Below are 21029 nucleotides of genomic sequence, written 5' to 3' on the forward strand. Positions count from 1 at the left end.
GATGCACCTAGGTGTCAGCCAAGTCCTGGCTCTACTGGATCTCTGACCTTACTCACTATTGATCTCACCTCCCGCCCACGGAAGCGTTGTCTCCTGCTGCATCAGGCAGAGTCCATCACCTTGGAACCTATCCTCAACCCCCGACGCCCATGCCTTGGGTGCGCTACAAAGACCCCAAGACGGGACTTTGGCAGGATCCTGTAAAAACCTTGTACTGGGGAAGAGGTTACTTATGTGTGTCCACTCCGACAGGTCCCCTATGGGTTCCGGCCAAATAGACTAAGCCTGTTGTCACTGATGAGCAACCCACAACAGAAGAAGAAAAGAAGGGTACAGAGGAAGATCTCACAGATCCTGCAGGAAGTTGAGCAGCGGTTTTGCATTACCTTCCTTGTGGACTCTGAACAGGAGATAGAGGGTTATCTCCTCCCACATTTGCAGAGACACTTTTTGCGCTTTTGCCAGTCTAGTTGCTTTGCATGTAATTGTAATAATCATAAGGCGTGGGTAAGATTGCTTTGCGGAGGCTGTAATTTACAGTGGTGGGTCCACCAGCAACATCTATCAGAAGGGTTTTGGTGTCAGTCTTGCAGTTTTCACTGGCACCGTGAGACGGCTCAAGGAGCATTAGTACAACTCACAGGCAAAAATATCATTGACAGTTTGCAATTAGTTGAAAATCTTGAAGATCTGCGGCTAAGAGAATTAGCGTGGTCAGTACAGCATTTAGCAAAAAAGATCTTAGCCGATAGCTACTCTGTAATTTTGCAATCCTCATGCCAACCAAATATCGGGGTCCCCATTCAGTGGCAAGTTGACCCAAGAAAGTGGGATCATGTTTGCCGGCGGTTTAAGCATCGTGCTGCTAATCGCAGGCTCAGTAATGGGTCACCCCCTTTCCTATCCTCCTAAAGTGTTTGACCCTAGAGATAATATCTGGGTCTCCTTGGCACGTGAATTGAACACCACAACATTCTGTGCCTCCCTAGCCACACCCAGTACCCCATTTTTGACATGCTTAGTTGGAGTACCACTAACAGATAATACATGGCGTAACTTCGTAATCGAGACCCAGAACCAGTTCAAAATTATTAGACCATTAAAATCCACAATGAATATTACCGCTGGCCTACTGAAGTATGATAGCTGGGATGATAAACTCCCGGTGGGCCCTGAGCCACAAGAGATAGAACTAGTTGATTCTCTTAACGCTACAGCCTGTATTTATATTAATAGTTCACGTAATTTATGCCAAGAGGGCAGCCTTAATGGCTGTCGACTGAATGAATCCAACCCCACCTTGATTTATCCTATTGGCAATGCTTCACAGTGGGATTTAGAATGGTGCAACGTTACCGTGAGAAATCGATCTCTTGCAGCCCCTGGAACGTTTTTCCCTCGAAAGTTACCCAGAGGGTTTTTCCTAATTTGTGGGAATCGTGCCTGGTCAGGTATTCCATCCAGGCCTGTAGGTGGGCCCTGTACCTTTGGCCAACTGAGTCTTGCACTTCCACAGCACCATCCTAATGCTACACACCGAACACGATGGCAGAGGTCTTTAACAGAAACTATAACACCTGAATGTCAGGATGACCTCACGCTATGGAGCAAATCAGAAGTGCTTTTTACCTCCCTTTTTGTTCCTGGTGCAGCTGCGGCACGAGCCCATCGTCACTTAGAAAAACTGGCATGTTGGGTAAAACAGGCAAACGGTACCAGCCGAGTGTTGTCTGAACTTGCAGAAGATCTGAGTTCAGTCCAACACTCCCTGCTTCAGAATAGAGCAGCTATAGATTTTCTACTCTTAGCCCACGGCCATGGCTGTGAAGACTTTGAAAGAATGTGCTGTATGGATCTTGAGGATCATTCTAAGTCCATCCACGCCGAAATTAAGAATTTGATTGAACACTCCCAAAAAATAAAAAAAGACTCCGGATTTTTCGGATTAGAAGGACTTACAGAGTGGATGGGCTTAGAAGGATGGATGAAAAGTGTGATTAAATCCTTAATGCTGTTGCTAATAATTGTTTTGCTTGGTTTACTTATGCTTAGCTGTATAATGTCATGTGTAAAAAATTTAATTCTGAAGTCAGTCAATATGACTATGATCATGCAAAAAGAAAACAGGGGAAGTGTTGAGAGTCTTTCTGAAGAATGGCTAAAAAGCAAAGGTCATGATAACACAGGAGGCTTAGTAAAGATGCAGACACTGAGTCCTTGAGCAAGAAGTTGCATAGATAACAGAATGTGCATTCAGATAAGTAAGAAGACAGAAACCATATGGAAGAGAAAGATAAGACCACCGTGTTTGCAGATCCCACGGAATAGCTCCCACCAATGAGGAGCTCAACTTTTGCAATATGTATGAGCTAATTAGTAGTACTATAAGTATGTGTAGTTTATGATAATAAACGAGACTTGCTGAACATCATGCCTTGAGTGCTTGTCTCCCGCGACTCCACCCGACAATAGTCCTAACGATGAAGATGAGGAAGACCCTTTGCTCCCAGGGAAGGAGAAGGGCCTCTGTTTTTTTGTTTCTGAACGGCTCAACCTTAAAAATTGTACCCCAAAAAACTTCAAGAGTGGACCCTCAAAAGCAGTTGTGGGAAAAGCTGCAAGTCGGGGGAAGGGACTCACATGCAGGCAGAGAGACCTCTTCCTAAATGGACTGAACAATATTTGGAAGTGGGCGGATGTCTTGTTGTGATAATGTTTTCATAGCATGAGCAAGAAGAGACTTCTCTTTCTAAATGGACTGAACAAGGTTATTATGGAAGTGGTAAACAGACTGAACATCTTAAGGGTTGTCTTTTTACATTGTCAGTGAGAGAAGGGAGGAAGGTGGGGGGAGGAGGAGAGTTCTGAAGGTGGTATATTTTTTTTTCCCTCTTTTAGGTCTGTTAATAAACTTCTTTATATTCTTTCAAGTTTGGTGCCTGCTTTGCGTTTCTCCTAATTCTTATCTCACAGCAGATAAACAGTAATGAGTATTTTGGACCAAACCACTACACTAAATTGGTGTTTCTGCCCAGTTACAAACCCAACCTGCGACAGATGTCTATTTGGAATAAAAAATAGTGTTTTGGGTTTTCTAATTTTCATTTGTTAATTATATTTTTGATAGCTTTATGGTCTCTGACTCTGTATTGTCAAAATTTGACTACAACTTAAGAAAGATTGTCAAAGGGAAAATTAATGGGCTTCAGAAATTACTGAAAACGGCTCAGAAGTGTTTCCCCTGTGGCACCAGAGTCAAAAACTGACTTTTTCGGTATCAGAATCAGTTGTTTAACCTTATTCTTATTTGGCTGAGAAACGATGTTGTCCAAACTTCTACTCATGTCATGCACCAGTTTTGGATTTTCAAAGCTGTTTTATTATGCCTTAGTCTTACATTGTTCCAGTAACCTTTAAGCAATCTTGAAGCTCATTTCTTTAAACCCTGATGATGCTATATAAGTTGCAGCCTGAAAAGAGCTGTAAACTGTGGCCAGAACTGCTACTTATTTTTCACAACTGTTTCATAATTTCTTGGAACAAAAATGTCAGAAGTAGAGCAACAATGAAAGTTCATTCTAATTCTAGGTAACTTGTTCCACCTAAACAGTTGACATTCACAGCTCTAGGTAATCCCTAACATAAACCAGATGCAACTCCATATTGTTTTGACACTGTAAAGGATAAGGGATAGAAAAAAAGAGAGACCGTTTGTATTTACTGGGATGGTAGACTAAAATCTGTTGTGCATTCTTCAATAGGAAGCTGATGGTTAGGGGCATTCCAGCAAAGTTTTTCCTGACCATTGTGGACCTGATTTCCCTCCCCCCCCTTTGCAACAATGGTATAAGTTACTGCAGTGCAGACATGGCCTGTCACTACACTGATTGTCGTTAGTATTGCTGTAGCAGTTACACTTGCACGCACCTCCTGCTGTGCAGTACATATACTTTCAGGAATTACACTGCTCTGTCTGGCAATGAATGTATAACCAGATGAATTAAGAATTCAGTTACTCAGAACTTTAAAGGTCAAAGATATTGTTAGGGGTTATGTGCCAGTTTGGCCAAATTTAGAAATATATCCTCTGAGAGAAGGCAGGTTACCACCCCTCCCCTACCAGGTTCGGGGAAAATAAATTTTCCTCAAAGGAAAGTGAAAGAGATAAAAACTATTTATTTAACAAACACACAGGGAAAGGAAAATAATGCTAAATAATAAAATCTCTTGCTGTGGAGAAAAAACCTGGGAAAGTGTTAGAGTCCTCCCTTTGGTCTCCTCGGAGCTGGGGCTTGGCCCAGGGCCAAACTCTCTGTGCTCGGTGGAAAGTTCTCCTGATGTGTTCCAATATTAAAGCAGTCCAGCAGAAAAGGGAGAAAATCTGAAATTCCAGGGAAGGAAAAAAAAAAAATTAAACTCTCAGTCTCTCTCTGGAGAAAAAGAAGCTGAACAACTGGCCAAAAAAACCCCTGACTCGGGGAGCAGCAAGCCGGGTGCTTCCTCCCTCCCCTGCCGCAGCTGGGAGAAAAAAAAGTCGCTATCTCTGTGTGACCTTGAACAAGCTGCAAACTGCTTTGAGAAAGTTTTGCTCAGTTTTTCCTTCCCCCTCTCAGGCTCAGTTTAGAGGCATAGAAAGGCACAAAAATTAATTTCTGGGCATAGGCAGCGATATGGGATACACATCATAAAGTCACCCCAAGACAGGTTAGTCCTAGGAATGACATCTGAATAGATCTTTCTGTAGTGGTTGATTTGTCACCAAATTAAGCTAGCAACTCTTTAGGCATACAGGACTGTAGAGTATGTCAGTTCAGGAGATGATCAGTTTTCAATTTTATGCCTATGGTAACAGACAAGGATACACTTGAAGTTTTTCTTTCCTAAGCAGGATGTTGCAGAATCCCCATTAGACTTAGGAAATAAAGCTTCTGTGGTGCATTGTATCCTAAAATCTCACACTTCTCACAAACATGCAAAGCTTGCTTTAGCAAGGGAAAGACTGCTGCAGTGCAGTTGGAGTGGGGTTGTGTGTGCTGTAACACAGAAATAGAACTTTGCATATAAAGTTGATTTGTAGATGGCTGCAGAGTAGTTATATGGCCACAAGAATTAGAGTTTGCAAAGAACTAATTGAATATTAATTCATAACTTTTTTTTTTTGCAAAGGGTACTGCCCGCAGAAAGAAGAAGGTTGTCCATAGAACAGCTACAGCAGATGATAAGAAACTTCAGTTTTCTTTGAAGAAACTGGGTGTCAACAATATTTCTGGAATTGAAGAGGTAATTGCTTGAAAGGGAAAAATGCTTTTCTATATATAAATATAAAATGTATAAAACTTAATTTCATTGTAACATCTTAAACTTGCCTGTAAATTATCTATAGGTGCTTAATTGAGCTTTAGGAACTTCAGCTAGTTTCCTGTTAAATTGAAAAATCATGCTAAACTGCTTGAAATACTGGTTTTGTTTTTGGTTTTTTCCCTTGCAGGTAAATATGTTTACCAACCAAGGAACAGTCATTCACTTCAATAACCCTAAAGTTCAGGCATCCCTGGCTGCTAACACTTTCACTATCACTGGCCATGCTGAGACAAAGCAGCTGACAGAAATGCTTCCTAGCATCTTAAATCAGCTTGGAGCTGACAGCTTGACTAGCCTGAGGAGACTGGCAGAAGCCCTACCCAAGCAATGTAAGTTAAAACTTGAATGCATTTCCTGCTGGCAGCTATGGGGCTTATTTGTATAGCTGCAGTGAAATTCAGTGCACTCTTACTGTCTGCAAGCATATTATAAAATGCTAAAGAAATGAGACAAATCTTATTTATAGCTCAAATCCAACAATGAATATAACAGAATAAAGCAGAGGCACCTGTTTCTCAGCATATCTTGCAGCTGGTCTAGGACTAGAAAGTTGTAGCCAGACAATTTCTTGGTAGTTTGCTACTTGCTGTGGCTACCATATTTTGGCATACCTAGTTCATTAAAGCTAGATAGAGTTACGCTGAGAAAGTTAGGTTTTAAAAGAAGGTATGTCTGTTTTGACACTTTTAATGGAAACAAAAAATAGGGAGAGGGACTTGAGGACAGACATATTGCTACTGCTTTGTTCTCTCACAGGTGTGGTGAAGGTATTATTTCTTGCATGGGCTTTTTGATAGCTAAGGGAATTATACACCATTTGAAAGGAAATATAATTTCTGTGTGTGTAGAACAGCGTAGAGAACAGGACTAGCATGATCATTAAGCTAGATACACCAACTTTGTATTTTATCCTTAAATTAGTAACAGAACCCAAACACTTTTTCTCCCTAAAACTATGTGAGAAAAGTAGAGGAGGGACTTAAGTATGTGGTGTTTGGAAAAGGTGCTGCTGGTGCTACAGGGTAAGAATTGGGAGCAAAAGACAGGCTTGTTGATACTGGGACCATTTTTCATGTCCTGCATGTAGGGTCTTCCTACTTACTTTCTACTTCTTGTGGCAGTTATGAACTTGATTGTTACGGTTTTTCTTTCTGTGCTTTGCTGCCAGCATAGACTCTATTTCCATTCCTAAAGCTGATGATGCTTCTTGTGCCGGTTTGGCCAAATTTAGAAATGTATCCTCTGAGAGAAGGCAGGTCACCACCCCTCCTCCACCAGGTTCGGGGAAAATAAATTTTCCTCGAAGGAAAGTGAAGGAGATAAAAACTATTTATTTACAAACACACGGGAAAAGGAAAATAATGCTAAATAATAAAATCTTTCACTGTGGAGAAAAAAACCTGGGAAAGTGTTAGAGTCCTCCCTTTGGTCTCCTCGGAGCTGGGGCTTGGACCAGGGCCAGGCCCTCTGTGCTCGGTGGAAAGTCGTCCCGATGTGTTCTGATATTGAGGCAGTCCAACAGAAAAGAGAGAAAATCTGAAATTCCAGGGAAGGAAAAAAGTTCAACTCTCAGTCTCTCTTCGGAGAAAAGGAAACTGAAAAACTGGCCAAAAACTGACCAGGCAACAGCAACCTGGGTGCCTCCTCGCTTCCTTGCCGCAGCTGAAGAAAAAAAAGTCGCTATCTCTGTGTGACCTTAAACAAGCTGCAAACTGCTTTGAGAAAGTTTTGCTCAGTTTTTCCTTCCCCCTCTCAGGCTCAGTTTAGAGGCATAGAAAGGCACAAAAATTAATTTCTGGGCATAGGGCAGCGATATGGGATACACATCATAAAGTCACCCCAAGACACTTCTCTTTTCTCAACTTCCCACTGAAAAAAATTCTGCTAGTAGTGTTCAGGAGGTGAGGTAAACTGCTTTCCCAATGAAGCTCAGGTCCCTCCTTCCTAGTGTCAGCTGTGTGGCTTCCTTGTGGTAGAAGTGGGACTTGAAAGAAAGAAAACTTGAAGGATTTAAAATGAACCTGTTAAGATCTCTCTTCTTATAAAAAGGTGAGACAACTATTTATTTAAAGGAGGAGCTTTTTATCAGGGAATGTATAATAGGGCAAGGGATAACAGTTTTAAACTGACAGAGGGCAAGTTTAGATTAGATATTAGGAAGAAATTATTTATTCAGATGGTGGTGAGGCACTGACATGGGTTGCCCAGAGAAGCTGTGGCTGCCTCATCCCTGGAAGTGTTCAAGGCGAGGTTGGACAGGGCTTGGAGCAACCTGGTCTAGTGGAAGGTATCCCTGCTCATGTCAGGGGGGTGGAACATGATGGTCTTTAAGGTCCATTCCAAACTAAACTATTCTGTGTTTCTATGATTCATGTTAGTTCCTCCCTGTTGTTTTGGATGCCATCTGTCCCAGGGACAAACGCTTGTAACGGACACCTCAAATCAATGTGCCTGCCACTTTCTGCTACAATTGTCCTTTTTTTTCACTTCATCACATTTTTATATGTGGAATAATACTGTTCCAAATAATAGCTTTGCTATAGTTATGACAAAGTTGTACTTGTGTCTGGGAAAGGGTGGGGCTGTGTCTAACTTGACAAGCATGTTTGTCATGGTGTAAGTCATTGCTGCTGGGAAAGAGTGGAGAAACTTGCTCAAGTCATACAACTCCTGTGGTTTGAATTAAGGCAGCAATCTGATATAAACATGACATAAATATCTCCCAGCTCTTTTATCTCTGAGGGCAGTTTCCCAAGGAATCCCATGCAATAGTGCTCTAAATGGCTGAAAGTTTGCCTCTGAGGTTTAGGGTCCTGACTACTGTTTTACCCATCCAGTACCCCTCAAAATTGAGAATTCTACCCAGGCATGATGGCTGCAGCCCAGGCTGCCTCCAGCTTGACCTCTCCAATAAGTTAGAGAGACTTTAGAATCATAGAATCATCAAGGTTGGAAGAGACCTTTTAAGATCAAGTCCAACTGTCAACCCAGCACTACCACTGTAACCCCTAAACCACTAAACCATATCACCCAGCACCAGATTCAGACACCTCTTAAACACCTCCAGGGATGGCAGCTCTACCACCTTCCTGGGAAACCTATTCTAATGCCTGACCACCCTAACAGTGAATTTTTTTTTTTCTAATATCTAATCTGAATCTCATGTCTCAGGTTAAGGCCATAAATTCTTCCGCATTAGTGAGCAACAGGTCCAGTAGTGCCTCTCCTATGGTTGGGCTCTCCATCACCTGTACTAGGAAGTTGTCCTCAAAGTACTTGTACTGGGTCTGGCTGACACAGAATTAGCTTTCCCCATAGCAGCCCTCACAGTGCTGTGCTGTGTATTGGTAGCTAGAAAGGTGTTGATAACATACCAATGCTTTGGCATTGAGGCTGTATCTCCAACAATACCTCTTCTTTACCCCCCCAAGGGCAGTTGGCTGGTGGTGGGCAAATATCTTTGGAAGGGACATAGCCAGGACAGCTGATCCCAACTGACCAAAGGGATATTAACATCTGCTCAGCAATAAAAGTTAGGAGGAGGAAGGGGGGGGCATTCATTATTAAGGTATTTGTCTCCTGGAGCAACTGCTACACATACTGAAGCCCTTGTCCCAGGAAGTGGTCAGACATTGCATGTTGATGGGAAGTAGAGAATAAATCCTTTGTCTTCCTTTGTTTCCACATGCGGCCTTTGCTTTTGCTTTATTAACCTGCCTTTATCTTGACTCATGAGTTTTGTTCCATCTTATTTTCTCCCCTCTCAGGTCCTGCTGAAGAGGGGAGTGATAGAGCAGCTTGTTGGGCACTTGGTGTCTGCCCAGTCAACTCACTTCAGCACTCCACTAGTTTCCTGGACTGCTTGCAATTCACTGCCATTTTTCCAGCAGATATCTGAGTGGTTAAAGTCCCCTATCAGGATCAGGGCACGTGAGCATGATGCTTCCTGCAGTTGAACCACAAAGTTTCCTTTCTTGACTTGGTCTCTTATTTTCACCCATAAGCTTTCGACCTGTATATTGCTGTTCGCCAAAGATCACTTCATGCAATCAATCCTGGTTTTGGCATAGACAGCAACTCCCCCACCTCTCCTTCCTTGTCTGTCCCTTCTGAATAGTTTATGGCCATCAGTCATAGCACTCTAATCATGCAATTCATCCCACCAAATTTCTGTGATAGCAATCAGGTGGTGGTTTTCCATCTGGGCAGCTGTTTCCAGTTCCTCCTGTTTGTTTCTCATGCTGCATACACAGGTATAGAGACACTTCAGCTGGGCTATCAGCCACATCCCCTTTTTAGAGGAGCTCACCCTAATTCCCTTGAGGCGATTCACAGGTGTTTTCTGTTTCTTCCTCATGCCTTGGCAGCCCCTGGCTCTTCTCAAGTGCTTAGAAAACCATGTCTTTCCCTCAATAAATCTAGTTTAAAGCTCTGTTTATAAGTCCAGCTGGCTTATTACTCAAGATACTCTTGCCCTGCTTGGTCACTTGAGCCCCGTGAAAATTCATTTATTCCCCTTCTGGCTGCCTTACACCACTTAATGTTAGGCATCAGGAGATGGTGCAGTTCTTTCTGGTTTAGGGAAGTTTCTGAATAGTGTAAAACCATTATAGCTAGCTCATGCAGTCAGGGTTTGCCATTAGCATATGTTGGGGGTGGCATTTGGATAAACAATCCCCATGCACATCTGCAGCATTTCATGCTCGCGTAATTCCTACCCAAGAGTGATAGCCTTAAAGATGTTTCATGTGTGTTTTTACTGTTGGTAGAAGCTAGAGTAGCCTACAGGTCCCAGGATTCACTGTCCTCTTCTTCCACCAGCATACAAAATTCAGACTTCCTTAGATGTGACTTTGTGCACATTTACACTGGTGTCTAGGCAGACCTCTGTCAGGAACTGTAGACTAGATGGATTGTCATTCTGCTTTAGTGTGTCAGCCTGCTCACATTTGTAGAATAGACCCTCTACTCCCATTATATTTGCTCCTCATATAAAGCATTTAAATTATTTGTAGCTTGTAAATTAAGCATTGATTTGTTTCAAAACATGGAATGGCTTTTACCTTTTCTTTTTCAGTTATGTCCCACTTCTGTAGCTCTCTAGTCCCATTAAGAAATAGAGTATATTTGATAAACTATGTTAGCAGGCTGTAAGTTAAATTCCAAGGGGGACTTGTGGCTTCAAAATATATCTATTCATGCACAAAAATGCACCAGTATATTTTCGAGGAGGATGCACATCTACTTGAAACCTTGTCATTTTATGTGAACAAAAAAACGTAACACTTTTAAACAAAAGCCTTTTTGGATACAGTGGCAATGTTATTATGCCTGTTAATGATAGACATCATACTACAGATGCAGAGTAGCTAGGCAAGCTGCTTTTGTGGTGCATTTTTGGAAGCAACTGTTCTTTGAGCCATTTAGGTTATAATGCTTAAGATAAGCTAAGTGTATCTTAATGGCAACAAATGCAGTTGCAGGGATTTATAGGGTTTAGCCAGAGCTTGTCCATTTTTTCAACTGTGCTAAAAGCCTGGCTAAATGCTGACACATTAACCTTGCCTGTGGATTGCTGTGGTGGGTTGACTTTGGCTGGCTGCCAGGTACCCACCAAGCTGTACTCTCAATCCCATCCATCAACAAGATGGGGAAAAGATACAATAAAAGACTCATGGGTTGAGATAAGGACAGGGGGAGACCACTCACCAATTGCCATCATGGGTAAAACAGACTCGATTTGGGGAAATTATTTTAATGTATTACCAATCAAATTTGAGTAATGAGAAATAAGAACAAATCTTAAAACCTCTCCCCCCACCCTTCCCTTCTTCCTGGGCTTAACTTCGTTCCCAACTCTTCTACCTTCTACCCCTGAGTGGCATAGGGGAATTGGGGAATGGGGGTTGTGGTCAGTTCCTAATGCTGTGTCTCTACCATTCCTTTCTCCTCACTTCTCCCCTGCTCCAGCGTGAGTCCCTTCCATGGGATACATTCCTTCAGGAACAGGCTTCTCCAGCATGGTTCCCTCATGGGGTCACAGGTCCTGCCAGCAAACCTGCTCCAGCACAGGCTTTCCACAGGGTCACAGCCTCCTTCGGGCATTTACCTGCTTTGGTGTGGGGTCCTCCACAGGCTGCAGGTGGATCTCTGCTTCACCATGGACCTCCATGGGTCACTGACAGTGGTGACCTTGTCCTTAAGCCCTTTCAGAACAAAGTTTATGCATTCATCTTTTTTCATTCTCTAGAAATCAGGATACAGCCATTTCAGAAGTCTAGTATAAACCCATGTCTTTGCTCATGCTTTTCTTGAAAAACTGAGAAGGATTAATTAGAATTAAATGGAGGTCATGGGCTAAGCTGTATCATATTTTCAAGGTAGTACAGTTAAGAATAGCAGTAAAAGTAGTGGCATTGGCACCCAAGGACTTGGGATATCTATTCTTAGCATTATACCGCTTCAGTTTCACAGATGCTCATTGGTCTACTACAATGGACAGGGTTAAGTCTCACTAGCGCTGGCAAATATAATGGGAATAGTTAAGAAATTACTGAGGCAGTAGAGATGTGGACCAGGACACGTGGTTACCTTAACCACTGAAGTATAAAATTGTGTATCCAGTTCCATATTCCTCTGGCTTTGCCAGGGAACAATATCTTTAATTGCCTCTAGTTATGTGTCTACTTGCAGCTTCACAATTACACTTTAGTTTTCTTGAAGGCCTAGGGTTATAAGATCCTAAGATTTCCTTATAACTTGCTAATGTTGTAAAATATGGAAGCCTCAAGAACCACTGAGTAATCAATAAACCAAGCTGCTTTTAAGAGAAATTGGTAAAATCAGTCTCTGTGCTTTTAGCTGAAAATTATTACCATGCAAGACACTATATATCTAGAACCAAGATGGTGACTAGTAAACTTGTTTAGCATGCATCTTCTCATTTTTCAGCTGGTCTGTTTGAGCATGATTAGTAACATAGAATTAGTTGTAGATTTTTATTTAGCAGGGGAACTAGATAGAGCATTGCAATTTAGCTCAGACTCTGATAATATTTTCAAAAAACAAAGCAAAGCACCTTTGCAGTCAAGATGCTTATGGTGAGCTTGACTGATGCTTTTGTACTGCTTGCTCTTGCAGCTATGGATGGAAAAGCACCACTTTCTACTGGTGGCGATGATGATGATGATGAAGTTCCAGGTAAGAACAAGCATGCAGTGGAGGAAAAGGAAGTGAATTTTGCTGAGATAATATATGCAGTATAAGACTGGGCCAAGGACAGTAAGAATATTGATTAGTCATTCCTTTCAGTACCTGAAGGGGGGCTGCAAGGGAGCTGGATAAGGACTTTTTACAAGGGCATGGAGTGACAGGATATGGGGGAATGGCTTTAAACTGAAAGAGAGTAGATATGCATTAGATATTAATTGAATATTGTCCCTCTGTACTTGGCACTGGTGAGGCCGCACCTTGAGTATTGTGTCCAGTTTTGGACCCCTCCAAGAAAGACATTGAGGTGCTGGAGTGTGTCCAGAGAAGGGCAATGGAGCTGGGGAAGGGTCTGAAACACGTCTTATGAGGAGTGGCTGAGGGAGCTGGGGGGGCTCAGCCTGGTGAAAAGGAGGCTCAGGGGAGACCTTATCACTCTCTACAACTACCTGAAAGGGGGTTGTAGCAAGGGAAGGGTTGGCATCTTCTCCCAGGTAACAAGTGGCAGGATGAGAGGAAATGGCCTCGAACTGTGCCAAGGGAGGTTCAGGTTGAACATCAGGAAGAATTTCTTCACAGAAAGAGTGGTTAAACATTGAAACGGGCTGCCCAGGGAAGTGGTGGAGTCCCCATCCCTGGAAGTGTTCAAGAAACGACTGGACGTGACAGTGCTCTGGTCTAGTTGACAAGGTGGTATTCAGTCAAAGGTTGGCCCCAATGATCTTGGAAGTCTTTTTCAACCTTAATGATTCTGTAATTCTGTGATTAGGAAGAAATTCTTTACTGTGAGGGTGGTGAGGCACTGGCACAGGTTGCCCAGAGAAGCCATGGCTGCCCTATCCCTGGAAGTGTTCAAGGCCAGGTTGGAAGGGGCTTGGAGTAACTTGGTCTAGTAAAAGGTGTCCCTGCCTGTGTCTGGGTTGGAATGAGATGATCTTTAAGGTCCCTTCCAACTCAGGCCATTCTGTGATTCTTTGATAGAATTTCTGTGGGCATTGTTTTCAGATACCATATAAGACTTAGATGGATCATTGGTTTGAGCTAGCATTTTTGTCTCATGTAGGAATAATAGCTATGGCTAAGATAATTATTTAATAGTCAATAAGAAGAGTGCTAAGAAACTGCCTTTTCAGTATCACTTTGCCCTGTTTGTGGGTATGATGAAGTTAAATGCTCTTAGAATTGTGCTTTATAATTCGCTATTTCAAACTTACTTGTTTGAACAAGAAGAACAAACCATGAAACTCTTAAACGTTGTTTGGTTTGTATTTTATAAGCTGATTTGATTTTTTTTTGCCATATAACCACTTAATATGACCTGGAACTTTTTTTGGGGGGGGGGGGGGGCGGGGGGGTGCAAGGGAATTGGCAAAGCTGAAGTAGGTCAGACTTGAATTTCAACATTTTTCTTTTTCTAGATCTTGTTGAAAACTTTGATGAAGCTTCAAAGAATGAGGCAAACTGAACTAAGTGACACTTTGTGAATAAAATTAAAACTTGAAAAGGTACATGGAGCTGCTATTTTATATTGTGACTGCTTTTATTTTATTTTAATTTCCTGATGAGATCTCAAGATGTGTAATATTTGGAAACTCCTGAACCTGCAGCTCTTCTTCAGTTATTGCTTGTACACAGTATTGTTTTTGTGGCCTAGTTTAACAAGCCTATGCTTTGAAATCAGTCAGATTGCTAATGAATCTCTACCTAGACACAAATTTTGAGCAACTTGTATACAAGTAAAACCCCATCTTTGATGAACTTTGGCATACAATAAAGAATATAAAATGAACTTTCTGGTGTGGCTTTTTGTCAGAAAAGCAAGAAAAATAAATTGACCATAACTATTAAGCAATTATAAAAGGTCTTGCTTTTTTTCAGAGCATCTTCCTTTTTGCTCGGTTAAAAAACTGGCTTCTAAAAAATTTTCAGTGCATAATGGAGCATTTAAGATTTAATTGGTGAATTCCTAGTGTTTGTGGGTCAGAGCACATGCACTTTGTTCCTAAAGACACTTTGTAATCTACTGAATTTAAGAAAGAGACCTGTATTCTACAACTACTTTATGGTTGTAGGGGGTTTATGTGGCAAGGTTGGAGGGGCTGCAGGAGTGGCTTCTGTGAGAAGACACCAGAAGCTTCCCTTAGTCTGACAGAGCCAATGCCAGCTGGCTCCAACACAGACCTGGTGCTGGCCAAGGCCGAGCCAATCAGTGATGGTGGTAGCACCTCTGGGACAACAAATTTAAGGGGGAGGAAGCTGAGCAACACCAGCCAGGAGCGAGGAGTGAGAATATGAGAGAAACAACTCTGCAGACAGCAAGGTCAGGGAAGAAGGAGGGGGAGAAGGTGCTCCAGGCAGTCTACAGAGGTCCATGGGGCAGCAGAGATCCATCTGCAGCCCATGGAGGACCACATCCTGGAACAGGTGCAATTGCCCAAAGGAGGCTGTGACCCCGTGGGAAGCCCCCCACTGGAGCAGGCTTCTGGCAGGACCTGGGGAGAGAGAAGCCCATGCGGAAGCAGGTTTGCTAGCAGGACCTGTGACCCTTTGACTGAAACCTGTCTGGATAGAAATGTGTAGATTTAAAGTTATGTTCCTTAAGAATTGCTTTAAAGATAGCATCTTTACTTCTGTTAATATTTGATTTAAAATCTGTTTATGGTTCTTCACTGTTCTTTGTTGGTTCAGTTTTTATCTCAGCCATTGCCTAGCTGTGAGAAAGCAGAATTTGAGCAATTAGAAAGTGGATGCATAAAGTTTTGTTTTCTCCTTGGTAGAATTATTTCTCATCTATATTATTGCTCTCTATGAATAGAGATGCTCGCTTCTGTAAATTACATTTTGGCCCAAATTTAGAAATATATCCTCTGAGAGAAGGCAGGTCACCACCCCTTCCCCACCAGGTTTGGGAAAAATAAATTTTCCTCGAAGGAAAGTGAAAGAGATAAAAACTATTTATTTAACAAACACACGAGAAAAGGAAAATAATGCTAAATAATAAAATCTTTCGCTGTGTAGAAAAAAACCTGGGAAAGTGTTAGAGCCCTCCGTTTGGTCTCCTCGGAGCTGGGGCTTGGCCCAGGACCAGGCCCTCTGTGCCCGGTGGAAAGTCCTCCCGATGTGCTCTGATGCTGAAGCAGTCCAGTAGAAAAGGGAGAAAATCTGAAATTCCAGGGAAGGGAAAAAAATAGTTCAACTCTCAGTCTCTCTCTCCAGAGAAAAAAAGAAACTGAATAACTGGCCAAAAGCTGACTGGAAAGCAGCAAGCTGGGTGCTTCCTTGCTTCCTTGCCGCAGCTGAAGGAAAAAAAGTCGCTATCTCTGTGTGACCTTGAACAAGCTGCAAACTGCTTTGAGAAAGTTTTGCTCAGTTTTTCCTTCCCCCTCTCAGGCTCAGTTTAAAGGCATAGAAAGGCACAAAAATTAATTCTGGGCATAGGGCAGCGATATGGGATACACATCATAAAGTCACCCTAAGACAACCTCCGTGACCAACTGTTGTGGTTTAACCCCAGCCAGCAACTGATCCATGCAGCCACTCCTCCCCAGTGGGATGGGGGAGAAAATCAGAAAAGAGAGAAAACTTGAGGGTTGAGATAAAGACAGTTTAATAATAAGGAAAAGGAAAAAATAGCAGAGAGAGAAAAATAAAACCCAAGAAAGATGAGTGATGCAAATGAAAACAATTGCTCACCAACTTCCCCATGCCCAGTCCCTGAGCAGCAGTACCCCCACCAACCTCCCCCCTAGTTTCATTGCTGAGCACAAGCCATATGGTCTGAAATATCCCTTCTGATCAGTTGGGGTCAGCTGTCCCAACTGTCCCACTCAACTTCTTATGCACCCCCAGCTTACTCACTGGTGAGGCAGAGTTCATGACATCTGTGATCACATGCTGCACAGTCAATTTTGCAAAAATAATTTAGTAAATCAGAAAAAGCAACTTGTTTGCTAAACTCTGAAATACAGTATAGTTTTGTTGAAGAGTAAAAATATTTTATTAACACTCCCATAAGAAATTACATTGGTAAGTGCTATTGTCAAAAGGCTTGGAGAGAAGCAACTTGGAATTAGATTTTGGTTGCAGAATTTTCAAATTCCTCAGGTCCCGTGGCGTGCTGTGGCAAGAAAGCACTGTGCTGCCTTCAGATCCATGGGTGTGGTTCAAAGGTAGCTCCTAGTACTGATGCCATGAAGATTTTTGCCTTTTCTTTTATACCCCTGTTATACCTTTTACAACTTCTGTATTCTTAGTGCTTTTTCCCTACATTCTTGGACTTGTTTGTCAAGCTAAGAGACTAAACATTTTAGAAGCTTCATAGCTAGGGATCAGTGTGCCCCAGACCCCAAGGTCCTCTCCAGAACACATTCTATAAACTAAGATAGAACCATCCAGGGGAAGGTTCCTTGGGGAGAGGGGCTCACTTGAGCCTCTCATTGGGGAATCTTTGATAGACATGCTAATTAGTAAAACCTATAATGTTATACCCGATCTTTTGTGGGGGGCATTTTTTGCGGGGTGCATCTCGATGCATATGACCTGGATGTGTGCACCTAAGGATCCTTAAAATAAATATCAAGGTAAAATCCCTTTTCCCCTTCTAACCGTGTATGACTCTTAAGACCAAGAAAAGGCATCAGTTGCTGGCGACCACGAAGGGACCCTAAAGACCTTGAAACTCACAGTCTTGGGTTGGAACACATCTTGCTTTGCCCCTCTCTTTGCCTGCAAATTGCAGAGGGGCCGGAGCCACAATCTAAGACTGTGACCAGGACTTTAGGACCCAGCACGGAAAGGCAGAAGCACGGAAAGAGGTGAGTGAAAAGGGGATCGATATTACCGAGATTGTGCTAGCACTAGGGAAGGAGATCTCCAAGGGGGTTGGAAAGGTTGGGGGCATAGAAGCCCACGAAAGGGGAAAGCTTAAACTTTTCCCCTGCAAACTGTGGAAAGGAGGGAGTGCCTTCCGTAGAGTCCACAAGAGCCCAGAGGCTGCACCCTACGCAGGTGCAGGAGTGGCTCAGAGGTTGGTTGGGACGTCGGGAAGTTGTGCGTTCGAATCCTGTTGAGACCAGATTTTTACGTACGTGCATTTACTGCTTGCTAAAACTTGCTTCGTAGTATTTTAAAGTGGTATTTTGAAGTGTTTGTGTAGTAACCTAGATAAACTGCCCCGGAAATCGGAATTCCGAGACCGGATTGCAGGCTGAATTCCGGAGTTGAGAGCTTCCCTCTGGCAGAGTTTTTCTGTCTGTGAGTAAACATGGGTGGTGTTTTTTCAGATGAAAATGAAAAAATCCCTCCTAACAGCCCATTAGAGTTGATAATAAAACGCTGGAAATGGCTGACAGGGCGAAAAACTACCCTGGACACCCGAGAATTGATCAGACTCTCCACACGGGTTTGGCCGACTTTAAAATTAAGTCAAGGAAATTGGCCTCGCTATGGGAGTTTGGAAAGTAACATCATTACTGACCTGATGGTAAAACTGCGATCATTACGTAGGTTTGATGAACTAAGATATGCAGAACTTTTTACTATGTATCTGAACAGGGAAGAAGCATATGTAGTAGACAAAAGTAATATGGAAATGACTTTGAGGAGGAGAAAGGGAAAGAAAAAGTCACAACAAGCTAGCTCGTATACTAATACGTACAGAGAAATTGATATGATAGATACAGATATGGTGGGACGGGATGGGTGGGGGTCTCCCCCCCCCGTTCAACCGACGGGGCAGCCCGCACAGGTGGGGGTGGGGGACAGAGGAATGGGGCAGCCGGTGGGAGTAGGGGCGGGGGGGGGGGGGGAGCGGTGGCTCTGCTGCCACCGCCGCCGCTGCCTCCGCTGGCGGGGCAGCCCACACAGGTGGAGGTGGGGGCAGAGAGTGGGGAGGGGGTGGCTCCACCGCCTCTGTCGCCGCCTCCACTGTCTCTGCCGGTGTCCGAGCGGGGGCGAGGGGGGAGCCAGTGGCCGGCTCCAAGCCAGCAGAACGGCGCAGGGCCTCCCCGCCCCCGACCTTGCCAGGGGCGGAGGGCGGGCACGGAGGTGGGAGAGATGTGGGTATGCCACCGACCCCTGACCGCCCTGGAGGTGGAAAAAGTGCAGACTGGCCACCACCCCCTGACTTTTCCAGAGGCAGAGACGGGGAAGGGGGAGGGGTGGGCTGGCCACCTTTCCCCAAGTACCCCGAAAACAGAAGTGAAGGCAGAAATGGACACGGGCAATTGCGGTGGCATTCCCCGGTACGGAGAACCACTGGTTTCCAAGCCAGAGACAGGAGGAGCCGCTCGCTCTCCTTACCCTGCGGCATGGCCAACGTTAAAGCTGAGGGCAGACAGGATGGCCCCGACCCAGGAGCCTCTTGCGGAGCTAGGGATGGGAGAACCTGCTTGCAGCCCCTGCCTCCCTACCCCTCCACTGCTGCAAAAAGCGAGACAGTTCCTGACCAACATTCGCCTGGAACAATCTTTAAAACCAATGGAGCAATTTCAATTAAAAGTGAATGGGATGATTTTGATACAGATGGTTCTCACGGGGAGGGTGGTAGAAGAAGGGGCAGGATAGCCTGAGAAGCTATGAAAGCAGTCAGTCGCCTCGCTAAACACACAAGGTCCAAACCAGGTAAAGGGGGGAAGGAAGAACTTGCATTAGAAGCACCTCGGAGACAGGCTGTGGGAAGGCAAGGAGTCATTTATATAAAAACACAGTTTTCCCTCGGAAAATTACGGCAGTGGAAAAACTCAATTGGGAAGTACAGGGACAACCCAGAGAGAGTAGCTATGTGTGTAGAAATGGCCATAAAATCCCAAAACCCAGATTGGGGTGATCTAAATGTTATGCTAGATGAATTATTGGATAAAACAGAGAGAGAAATGGTCAACAAAGCTGCTATATCTGCTATAGAAACTCAAATTGCAACTGGCAATCTCCAAGGGTCAGTTAATGACATCTCTCCCCTAGCAAACCCTGGCTGGGATCCCAATGTCCCAGAACAGATGGAAAAGATGAAGCAATACCAGAAATGGGTGGTTGTTGAGTTAATAACATATTCTGTGTTAAATACTTTAAAAGATAAACTGAGTCACGACACTGTGGATGTGATCAGAGCTACGAGGGTAAATGAAACAAGGCCTTTTCTCCAGCCTTTAAAATTTAAATTGGGAAAACACTGGGTCACTCACCAGTTCCTGTATATGCCAAATTCCCCAATGCCATTACTGGGCAGAGATTTATTGGAAAAATTGGAAGCAGAAATTAAGATTTCCATGTAGGAGGGAGTGAAAGTTATAATCCCAGAATCTAAAATTATCAAGGCAGCTGCTATACTTGTACAGGAATGCCATGGAGAAATTCCCAAAGAAGTTGAAGAGGCTGTCATTCAAATAGTGTGGGCCAATGATTCTCCTGGGAGATCCAAAAAAGCTGAACCTGTGAGTATCACACTCAAAGCAGGGGCTACACCAGTAAGGCAAAGACAATATCCTCTGAAATTAGAAGCTCGCAAGGGATTAGTACCTGTGATTGAAAAGTTTCTCAAATTGGGGTTGTTAGTGGAATGTGAATCCAGGTACAACACACCAATCTTGCCAGTAAAGAAAGCTGATGGCAAAAGCTACAGGTTGGTACAGGATTTGAGGGAAATCAACAAGATAACAGAGGACATACACCCAGTGGTAGCGAATCCTTACACACTTTTGACAACACTAACAAATGAATTAGGGTGGTTCACTGTTTTAGATCTCAAGGATGCCTTTTTCTGCATTCCTGTGCATAAGAATAGCCAAGAACTTTTTTCTTTTGAGTGGGAGAATCCTGAAACAGGGAGAAAGACACAGCTCACCTGGACAGTTTTACCACAAGGATTCAAAAACAGCCCAACCATATTCGGAAACCAGCTGGCAAAGGAGCTTGAGGACTGGAGGAAACAAGAACCAGAGGGAGCGGTTCTCCAGTATGTTGATGACATCTTGATAGCAGCCAAGACACGAGATGACTGTATCGAGCTCACTGTAAGTCTCTTGAACTTTTTAGGCCAAAGTGTGTATCGGGTCTCGAAAGAGAAGGCACAGGTTGCCAGGGAAACCGTAGCATACCTGGGCCTGGAAATTTTCTGTGGACATCGACAACTCAGCAGAGAACGGAAGGAAGCCATCTGTCGACTTCCAGAGCCCCATACCGTAAGGGAGATGCAGGCCTTCCTGGGAATGGTAGGTTGGTGTCGCCTGTGGATATCAAACTACAGTATACTGGTGAGACCTTTATATGAGGTCCTTAAAGAAGCTGAAAAAGGGACAATCATGTGGACAGAGAATGCCAGGGCTGCATTTAAACAGCTGAAACATTCCTTGATGTCAGCCCCAGCTCTGGGGCTGCTGGACTTGACTAAACCTTTTGAACTCTTTACACATGAGCGACTGAATGTTGCTCTGGGGGTACTGGCACAGCACCTTGGAGACCAG

The 21029-nt window shown here is 43.6% G+C and overlaps 1 protein-coding gene across 2 annotated transcripts in view; it reads left to right on the forward strand.

The window, feature by feature from the left end:
* LOC309584627 (transcription factor BTF3-like) overlaps positions 1–14359 on the forward strand; it is a 35393-nt gene extending 21034 nt beyond the window's left edge. For both annotated transcript variants that reach the window (XM_082300761.1, XM_082300762.1), the window contains exons 3-6: positions 5167–5280; positions 5489–5690; positions 12502–12561; positions 13989–14359. In XM_082300761.1, the coding sequence (XP_082156887.1) occupies positions 5167–5280; positions 5489–5690; positions 12502–12561; positions 13989–14035 (423 nt within the window). In that variant the 3' untranslated portion in view covers positions 14036–14359. The remainder of the gene's footprint in view (positions 1–5166; positions 5281–5488; positions 5691–12501; positions 12562–13988) is intronic.
* Positions 14360–21029: the final 6670 nt, after the last annotated feature.

This window comes from Coloeus monedula (genome assembly GCF_965178545.1).
Source record: "Coloeus monedula genome assembly, chromosome: W".
NCBI lineage: Eukaryota > Metazoa > Chordata > Aves > Passeriformes > Corvidae > Coloeus > Coloeus monedula.